This window comes from Triticum aestivum, chromosome 3D, assembly GCF_018294505.1.
Source record: "Triticum aestivum cultivar Chinese Spring chromosome 3D, IWGSC CS RefSeq v2.1, whole genome shotgun sequence".
Taxonomy (NCBI): Eukaryota; Viridiplantae; Streptophyta; class Magnoliopsida; order Poales; family Poaceae; genus Triticum; species Triticum aestivum.
The window spans coordinates 397,428,558-397,438,149 of NC_057802.1; the positions used below are offsets into that span (position 1 = coordinate 397,428,558).

The window sequence follows — 9,592 nt, forward strand, 5'->3', positions numbered from 1 at the left end:
CCGTTGGGCAAGGGTCCCTTTTACAGAATTAATTTCAATATGCAGGAGCCCCTCCGAATCCTGGACGATCACGACCACACCACGAGAAGCCACCTCGTGTCTTCTCGCCGCGGGAGGCAAAGACGCGAACGCGCATATGCCACGGCATAAACTACAACAAAACCGAATCCCCAGAACCAAAACCAAACCTGATTCGCCGCGCGCCCGAGAGGGCGGCTAATTACTGACATGGATCGATCTGCAACGCGCCGGAGCAAGTCCGATCCGATGCCTGCCCCTATTCGTAGGCATCTCGTAATATTCCCTCGGCATCTTCCCGCCTCCCCGCCCCGGGCCAGTATATAGCCCCGCACTCGCCTCCACACCCTTCCTCGTCAAAGACTCAACGCGCACGCACGGACGCACGCACACCACTCCAAGTCCGAAAAATCCAAGTCCAGGAAGAAGGAGCGTACGTCGAGATGGCCGGCGTGGTGGTGGTGTTCGACTTCGACAAGACCATCATCGACGTCGACAGCGACAACTGGGTCGTCGACGGCCTCGGCGTCACCGACCTCTTCGACCGCCTGCTGCCCACCATGCCGTGGAACACCCTCATCGACACCGTCATGGGAGAGCTGCACGCGCAGGGCAGGACCCTCCGCGACGTCACCGACGTGCTCCGCGCCGCGCCCATCGACCCGTACGTTGTCGCCGCCATCCGGGCCGCCTACAGCCTCGGCTGCGACCTCAGGGTCCTCAGCGACGCCAACTGCTTCTTCATCGAGGCCGTCCTCGACCACCACGGCCTCCGGGGCTGCTTCTCCGAGATCAACACCAACCCCAGCCGCGTCGACGCCGACGGCCGCCTCCGCATCGCGCCGCACCACGACTTCCACGCCGGCCCGCACGGCTGCGGCCTCGGCACCTGCCCGCCCAACATGTGCAAGGGCCAGGTGCTCGACCGCATCCGCGCCTCCGCCACCGCGGCGGACGGCGCCAGGAAGCGCTGCATCTACCTCGGCGACGGCCGCGGCGACTACTGCCCGTCGCTGCGGCTCGCCAGGGAGGACTTCATGATGCCGCGCAAGGGGTTCCCCGTGTGGGACCTCATCTGCGAGAACCCGGGCCTGCTCCAGGCCGAGGTGCACCCGTGGAGCGACGGCAAGGACATGCAGGAGACGCTGCTGCGGCTCATCAGCCGGGTGCTCGTCGAGGAGAGCACGCTGCTGCCGCTCGACTGCAAGCTCGAGTCGCTGCCGGCGGCCGTCCAGGACGGCATGCCAATGCCGCTCGGCGTCAAGAACTGATCCATCCGTCCCTGCTGCATTTACCATTAATTTGGGGATCGATACCTTATCTTCTGATTTGCTTGCTTTGATATGCTGGTGTGTAGTAGTACGAGTTTGGGTAGGGCGTCGGTGGAAGCTAATTAAGGATTCGGTGTTCGAGCGCCAATGGCGAACTCGATAGCAGTAGTATCTGACTGATTTGTGCGTGTCGTCCTTGGGCCTCCTGGCAATGGCGAAGCTCGCTGTATCCCATTTATCTATCGATTGACGAAAAGAATACTTGAGTTGATGTGACGGAAGTCAATTTCGGCCGATCGATATTGTCTCAAGCATGCTGCCCTGCTACCTTCTACATTTCTTGGAATATTTTTCTTCTTTCGTAGACAGAGTAAAAGTTCCCAATTGTATGCAAATAGAAGGAACTTGGAAGGGGCAACAAATTGGAGCTAAATCACAAATTTGTTCCCACCAACACATCTTTTTGAATAGCTTGGATTACTCACCGCATGTGTGACCCTGTTCCAGCCAACACATCTAGCAGCAATCTTGCTAGTCTTTCTGAAGCTGCTTGTCATCGGCGGACAACTTTGCGTGTTTGATTCCATTCGTAAAAAATTAACTTGTAAATTTGGGACCGCAATATCTGACGAACGTTTTTTAGGAGGGGTTGGTATTTGTGAATGTTTTAGACATCAACTTTAGTTGTATGAGGTTGAAAAAATTCTTCAGAGATGCATGAGATTTTCTAAGGAGAAAAAATTACGCTTCAAAAAAGGGTAGAATTTGTCATCTCTTACCAAATAAAGTTGCCAAAAAACGTTCGCTTGACATCCTCTCCCAGCTGACGTTTGCCGGTTATCATTTCCGTGATTTTGTAGTATAGGAAAATGACAATCATTTCGTGGTCACAAATTGATGAACCTCTGTGCACATTTGAAGGCATATATCCTCGTACTTGCCACGTCTTTGTTTACTATTAATTCGGTCGCCGTCATAGGCAGTTATAGAGAGTATACGTTCAACCGTGCACATGTGATTTTGTGCATTTGTGGTCGTGTGCATTTGCCAACAACCATCATTTATAAAGTATTTTTCCCTATTTTGCGGGAAAATTATCACCAGTTAAAAGACGGTGCAAGATAGTGAACCTTTTTGGCCCAACGTGTTTCAGGCTGCAAGAAACCGTGGCGTTTGCTTTTCCTGCAACCTCCTGCCAGCGCTAAATCTTTTTTCTTTTTTGCGGGGTGCCAGCACTAAATCTTGTTCCAGGAGAGTAGGGTAGACATTATTGCGCGGCCGCCAACATATCTTGGCGAATCGTGTGCCCGTGAAACTGAAAGGGATATTCCAATGCAAGTTCGCTACAGGTCCCGTCTCACCGAAGTTTAGGCACATATTCGTGGGATATGCCCTCATCGATCCACGGGAAAGTTGCCGACCTGAATTCACAGGAGCCACGGAATACAAAGCTAGTCACATAAGAAACATGCCGATTCTGACCGACGGCGACGGGGATCGTCGCCGGTGACCACCAGTCCACGACGACGCAGCTCAGGCCATGCTCGAATGAACTTTTTTTCGTTACGAAAGCTCGAACTCTAAGGGGCTGTTTGATTTGTGACTAACTTTGCCAAAGGTTGTCACAACTAAGGTTAGGCTAGTTTGATTAACTTAGGTGAGTGTTTGGTTCAAGCCACATCTTAGGCAAGCCACACTTGAGCCTCACATGACATACACATAAAAAGTATGGTAAGATTCTTTTAGGTTTGCCAACTTGTGACTCTCATTTTGATGAACTAAGCTTAAAAGCTTAGGTAAGGTTGGCAAAAATGTGTGGCAAAGTGTGATAATGCTAGGCCTAGAACCAAACAGCCCCTAACTTTCAGCCCGTTTTCCTCGAAAAAAAAACTTTGAGCCCATTCATGCATCCCTTCGGAACCGAGTGCTGGGCCTGGTTGTTATAGCAACTGCGGCCGGCCCACCACAGTCTACCGGAGCTGGGCTTGGGCAATCCACACTCCAGGCGTGCGCCCGGCACACCACGAGCCGCGTCCGACTGCCGAGAGAGAGACAGAGCTCGGAGAAGGCAACGCCCAATCGCCCACGCTTCCACCTCCCCCTCCACGAGGCAAGGAAGGAAACCCTAGGCAACGACCATGGCGCTGCTCCCGCGCACGGCCCGGCTGGCCCTCCTCTCCGCGTCGCCGCGGACGTACTCCGCCGCCGCCGCCGCGGGCGCCTCCCCGACCCCACCGGCGCCCTACGCGGGCGTGCCTCCGCCGGCGGCGGGGTCCAAGGCGGCCGAGTTCGTCGTCTCCAAGGTGGACGACCTCATGAACTGGGCGCGAAGGGGCTCGATCTGGCCCATGACCTTCGGGCTCGCCTGCTGCGCCGTCGAGATGATGCACGCTGGCGCCGCCCGCTACGACTTCGACCGATTCGGCGTCATCTTCCGCCCGTCCCCGCGCCAGTCCGACTGCATGATTGTCGCCGGCACGCTCACCAACAAGATGGCGCCCGCCCTCCGCAAGTCGGTACCGAACTCCCTCCTCCGTTGCTGCTCAGATTTCCCTTGCGTGCGGCCGATTTGGGCGCCCCCGCTTAGATCTCGGAAGGGATTTAATTAGAAATCTATTGAATCGGATATAAGTTCTGGCTCAAATATTTATTGAATTCGCTGTTTGTGAGGATCTTCTCATTGGCACAGACCCCGAATGTGAATGTTATCCACGCTCTAATACTGCACACAGTTCTTGTTCCCCATTTTCGAATTTGATTTCGAAACCTGCCACATAATGAACACCAGCTCGTACTAACTCCATTCCCCATCTGTGTATTTGATTTAAACATCTGCTAGAAACAACACCAACTCTGATCGTTAGAATGCGTGGTTTGCATAAATGGACCACTTCAGGGGATGAAACACAGAAATGCTTACATTCCAGCATCCATATTGCTAAATATCAATACATCATGACTACAAGCCTGCCTACCGCATATTGCTAAAGCTAGAGCCTGTGATGAACACCATAATTTAAGTAGAAATCAATTGAATCTGAAAGAAGTTCTTGCTCAACCCTTTGTTTTGGGGGATCTTCCTGCTGGCACAGACCAGTAATGTGATTTCTACGCTCTAATAGTGTACGAAGTTCTCGTTCCGCATTTTAAAGTTTGATTTGGAAACTTGTCACAAAATGAACAACAGCTCATCCCAAGTCCTTTTTCACAATCTGTGTATTTGATTTGGATACCTGTCAGAAACAACACAAACTATGATCGTTGGAATATGTGGTTTGTGTAAATGGACCACCTCACAGGATGAAACACAGAAATGCATATACATTTCAGCATCCCTAGTACTAAATACTATCAATACACCATGATTGCAAGCATGTTGTCTGCATATATCGCTAAAAGCAGAATCCTGTGACGAAGACTATAATTTAGTATATTCCCTGTATGGCTGAAGAGATTTCACAACATAAGTTGTTTTTATGTTTAGGTTGGGCCAGTCCCATGACTAGTTCTTAGGCTCTTAGAGTATGGATTACTCAATCTTACAAGTGAAGAAGCATTTGCTGACTTGTTAGATAGTGTGTGAACATAGACATAGGTTATTTAGGCTTGCTAAGTTTGAATATCCTATTTCCTGTGATAATGTGCTGCTGTTAATATCCAAATATTTCTATATTTCAACACAATAGTATCAAAAAAGAAGAAAACATTCACAGACTACTTTATATATGCATGAACTCGCTTAGCCAAGAGACTGGACCATAAAAAGAATTTAAATCTGATAATTTTTTAACTGATTGATGTGCTTTTGTGGCACCTTAAGAATTACTCCCTCTGATTCACATTGTAAGTAGTTTAGCACATTGACACATTTGTCAAAGTAAGTAACTTCTCAGAAAAACATGTTATTCCAAACAAAAGCAATTTTACCCAGTGCTAGAGGCTCCCACGGTCCCACCCCAGGTGAGATCCGGGGAAGGATTATACATGGCAAGCCTTATCCCTGCACAGTGCATTGCAGAGTGGCTGTGTCGAAGCCAAGACCTCTTTGCACAAGTGGGGAGTACTTCACTGCGCCAGACCTGTCCTTCAAACAAAAGCAATTGTACATAATGGAAACATATTTCATGATCAATTTACTAGTATCAATTTGATATTATCGTATTGGTAATTTGTTACATAGTGATGATTAAAATACTAAAACTGCTGACATTATTAATCAAAGGAAGTATATGATTGTGATATGATATGTGAATGTCTCGGTTTACATGGAAATAAGTGTGCTGTTGTCTTCATCCCCTAGGAACAAAGCTAGATTTATCTGCCCTCCGTTCCATAATTTGAACTAAAACCAGACAAGAATTATGGAATGGAACGGAAGGAGTACTTAGCTTCTTAGTATGCCACATGCTTCTCCTTTTGGGGGCGTATCTGTACTTGAGAAGAATTGGTGAACGTCTTCTGACTTTAGCAAACAATATTCAGAGATGATTTGCTTTAAGGTCATTCTGTCTGTCTCACAAGTTCCTTTTTCTCTAATGCTCCTGTCATTTGCAACTTTATCTGCAGGGTTTATGATCAGATGCCCGAGCCACGTTGGGTCATTTCGATGGGCAGCTGTGCCAATGGTGGTGGATACTACCACTACTCCTACTCTGTTGTGCGCGGATGCGACCGCATTGTTCCTGTGGACATCTACGTCCCTGGATGCCCCCCAACTGCTGAGGCCCTACTGTACGGTGTTCTCCAGCTCCAGAAGAAGATCAACAGGCGCAAGGATTTCCTTCACTGGTGGACCAAGTGAAGCGCCGTTTGTTACTGTTCTGGCTTGTTATATTTGTTTTTGATTCTACACTGAAATAAGGACGTTGTGCTCGGACGTGCAAAACTTGCTGTTGTTTGTGCCTGGTTGGATGTATGCACGGGCTGTGCGGATGAGCATGGACTCGTGCACTTGGTGTTGCTGTAACTGCTTTTGCTCTACATATTGTAATACACCTTTATGACTTCGTTCTTGTATGATGCAAATTTGCTACAGTACATGTGGTAAGCAATTCAAACTATTTTAAAACAAATTTAAAAAATTGCTACTGTACATGTTTACGTCATCATGATTTGCACACAATTGTTATCTTATCTGCTCCAAACTTCAAGGACTCAAAATCTTGTGCTGCAAGTATTTATTTACCATAGGCGGTTGTAAACTTACCAATCGTACGCTTAAAGGGATGTACTTGTTTTCTTTTGCGGGAAACGGGACCTACTTGTGCAAAGCGCCCCTATAGAACACATCCCGTCGGCCCTTACGGCTCTGCCTGCGTTACGCCTTCTAGAATCTCTTCGGCTCCGTCCTCCAAACCCCCTCACCAAGAAAGCAGAGGTGAACCAACCAGCGAAACCGTCATCAAATTGGTCGCGAGTTTGTGCTTCCCGATCTACCTCTAACCTTCTCTCCGCATTGCACCTGCGAACGGCGGGCAGATCCATGGCGGCGCTGGCGTCGAGGATGGCGCTGCAGTCCAGGGCGGCGTTGGCCTCGAGGATGGCTCAGCTGCAGTCCAAGGCGGCCGAGGCGACGAGGTTCGCGGCCAAGCACGGGGGTGCGCTGCAGTCCGAGGCGGCAAGCTTCGCGGCCAAGCACGGGGCCACTCTGCAGTCCAAGGCGTCCGAGGCGGCAAGCATTGCGGCCAAGCATGGGGCGACGCTGCAGTCCAAGGCGTCCGAGGCGGCAAGCTTCGCGGCCAAGCACGGGGGCGCGCTGCAGTCCAAGGCGTCCGAGGCGGCGAGCTTCGCGGCCAAGCAAGGGAGCGCGATGCAGTCCAAGGCGGCCGAGGCGGCGAGCTCCGCGGCCAAGCAAGGGCGCGAGTACCACAGGACGCTCATGGAGAGGAACAAGCAGTACGTCGTCGACCCGCCCACCGTCGAAAAGTGCCAGGAGCTCTCCAAGCAGCTCTTCTACACCCGCCTCGCCAGGTCCGGACGATCCCTAGCCCCTACCGTTGCACTTTGTTCTTACCATCCATCTCTGCTGTGCTCCTGCATCATAGATTGTTTCCTGATGTTGATCTGCTAGCTGATGTGCCTACTAGCTTCCGTTTCTGTTGCGATAACTAGTTAATGTTACGCCTTTGTAGGGTTCATTGGTGCTTGTTTGGTCTGGGTATGCCAATTTCGATTTGTCAGCTTGCGTGCACGGATGGTGTATTGTGGGTTTTTCTTGTTGCAGCTTGCGAGGTTTAGTGGTCGGATGGGGGATTGGGAATGCAAAAGGGCTCTGGCTGATTGTTTGCCTTATAGCCATGGGCTGTATATATAGCTTGGTTTGGGCACCCTGAAATAAAGTAAACTGTTCCTTGTTTGTTTTTATTTTTACTAGTAGCAAGGATTCAAGAACCAAAACCCAAAAGGGAGTTTCAGGCTTTGTCGCGAAATCCTATTGTCGCCTTGCGTCCAGGCAGCCATGATGCTCTCTCTTGAAAATGGACTACAACAAATTTTACGGCCTGCCTAGTTGTTATCCCTTGTGTGCTGATTTGTATCACTCAAGATATTGAGGATTCAGGCTTTCTAACCAATGTAAATTCTAGCTTCTGTGAGGTTTCAACTAGAGGCTACTTGTGAACACCACCTTAATTAAGAATAGAGTAGGAGTCTTTAATTTCAGATTATCTTTCCTTTTGATTGATCATATGGCTCTACTGGATGGATGTTCATTAACTATGCGGGGTGTCTTAATGCTGAATGAAATCTGCTTTATTTATAAAATACTTCAGTTGGGTTTGCTGCCTTGTCTATTGGGAATCGCACTGCTTGGTCATGTCAGTTTATATTGAGCTTATATGGAATTATGGATAGCAAATTACATGCATAACTTTGAAGTTCTTATGGTTGGGTGATAATCTTTTACAGTTGGTTGTCACCTCCTAAGTATTAGAGTTAGGAGGTGGCAACATTAGTTTGATCTCGGTCTTTTGTTTCGAACCTGTCCAGGCCCGCAAGGACGTGCAAGATAAACTATGAATTGTTAGAATTTGATTCCTTGATGAAGAAACAATATGGTAAATATGACACAATGTTCATGAGTTCCACTCTGGATGAGACTGTAGGGATCCTGGATTCTTTATGATGTTGGTTTATGCATATTGGTATTCTGGGTTATGTCTAGGTTTCTGCGTCTGGGTTATTTGTATGTCCGTTCCTATTTAACCATTTAACTGTATGACAACTGGTTCGAAACAAAAACAAAGAATTAATTAGATTGCATAGTTGTATATTCCAAAATTTTGCATAAAACTGGACAATTTAACATGCGTACTTCATTTACGGTGTTGTAATCACTTATCAGAAGTTTGATATATTTACTGACGGAGGACACGTTTGTTGCAGCATTCCTGGCCGTTACGAGGCTTTCTGGAAAGAGGTTGATGCTGTAAAGCTCTTGCTGAAAAACAGAAAGGACCTGAAGGCTGAGCATGCCGGGGTTGCCGCATTGTTTGGCATTGAGTTGTATGCATGGCTTCGTGCCGGTGAGTTTATTGGTAGAGGATTTACCCTCACAGGTTGATCGCTGACGTCTAGCATGAGCGCACATTATTTGTCTACATACATTTGCCGTCTAGCTATGAGCGTACATTGTTAGTCTACATTTGCCATCGGATACTGTGTTCGTTGATCGAAAGTTTGTGCTTTTCTAGTTTGTTCTTGCCTCTGCTGAGTGAAATGTGTCTTACTTGTGTGGGATATCCAATAGATTGGAATTCCCTGAGATGGCCGTGTGCTTCTTTCGAGCTCTTTGGTAGGTCATGCGCGCGGCGTACTCCCTTCCTGATGCTCTCATCTGGCGAATTTGGCACTGCCGTAAGCAGTAAAACAGAGATCTGACCAAAGGGAAGCAGGTAGTAGCTGAACATATGATTCCAGTGTTGAGGAGAGTAGCGGGGACTATGGTATCGTATTTTTTCATTCGAGTATCTGTTAGAAATGAGGACAAGCCAACTCCCGGGTAGTTAAACTTAAAGTCGATGGTTGGCTTCAGTGACGTTCCAATGGAGCAACTTGCCAGTTATCATGGAAACGGAGTGCTCATATTTTCAAATATCAGTCGCGCCCATATTCTTGGGATGGGCTTGGCCCTGGCTGGCCACCACTACTACTCCCCGCATCTTCTCCCAGGCTCTCCATCGCTCTTTTTTTCTTTTCGCGCATTCTCTTCCCCCACACGCGCCTTGCTCCGAATTGAGGCGCAAGGACTGCACACGTCACCTGATCAAGATCGGCATACACGATAGGTACGGGCGGGCAACTGA

General features: G+C 48.7%; 3 protein-coding genes across 4 annotated transcripts; all 3 read left to right on the forward strand.

The window, feature by feature from the left end:
- Positions 1 to 244: 244 nt before the first annotated feature.
- Positions 245 to 1,560, forward strand: LOC123074745 (inorganic pyrophosphatase 1). Its single transcript, XM_044497504.1, has one exon. The coding sequence runs from the start codon at positions 462 to 464 to the stop codon at positions 1,287 to 1,289; it is 828 nt and encodes a 275-aa protein (XP_044353439.1). The 5' UTR covers positions 245 to 461; the 3' UTR covers positions 1,290 to 1,560.
- Positions 1,561 to 3,315: 1,755 nt separating this feature from the next.
- Positions 3,316 to 6,323, forward strand: LOC123079156 (NADH-quinone oxidoreductase subunit B 1). Its single transcript, XM_044501838.1, has 2 exons — positions 3,316 to 3,801; positions 5,856 to 6,323. The coding sequence occupies exons 1-2, from the start codon at positions 3,428 to 3,430 to the stop codon at positions 6,088 to 6,090; spliced, it is 609 nt and encodes a 202-aa protein (XP_044357773.1). The 5' UTR covers positions 3,316 to 3,427; the 3' UTR covers positions 6,091 to 6,323.
- Positions 6,324 to 6,466: 143 nt separating this feature from the next.
- On the forward strand, positions 6,467 to 8,979 carry LOC123079154 (uncharacterized). 2 transcript variants are annotated; one of them, XM_044501837.1, is made up of 3 exons: positions 6,467 to 6,666; positions 6,768 to 7,259; positions 8,673 to 8,979. In XM_044501837.1, the coding sequence occupies exons 2-3, from the start codon at positions 6,772 to 6,774 to the stop codon at positions 8,848 to 8,850; spliced, it is 666 nt and encodes a 221-aa protein (XP_044357772.1). In that variant the 5' UTR covers positions 6,467 to 6,666; positions 6,768 to 6,771; the 3' UTR covers positions 8,851 to 8,979. The 2 variants fall into 2 exon arrangements, with proteins under 2 accessions (XP_044357772.1, XP_044357771.1); XM_044501836.1 differs by having other exon boundaries at positions 6,477 to 7,259.
- The last annotated feature ends 613 nt before the right edge of the window (positions 8,980 to 9,592 follow it).

Bases quoted from the DNA above. Each gene is read 5' to 3' on its own strand.
- LOC123074745 (XM_044497504.1), top strand. From the start codon at position 462: ATGGCCGGCGTGGTGGTGGTGTTCGACTTCGACAAGACCATCATCGAC.
- LOC123079156 (XM_044501838.1), top strand. From the start codon at position 3,428: ATGGCGCTGCTCCCGCGCACGGCCCGGCTGGCCCTCCTCTCCGCGTCG. The intron at 3,802-5,855 runs GTCGGTACCGAA...CTTTATCTGCAG, and splicing joins ATGGCGCCCGCCCTCCGCAA to GGTTTATGATCAGATGCCCG.
- LOC123079154 (XM_044501837.1), top strand. From the start codon at position 6,772: ATGGCGGCGCTGGCGTCGAGGATGGCGCTGCAGTCCAGGGCGGCGTTG. The intron at 7,260-8,672 runs GTCCGGACGATC...CGTTTGTTGCAG, and splicing joins TTCTACACCCGCCTCGCCAG to CATTCCTGGCCGTTACGAGG.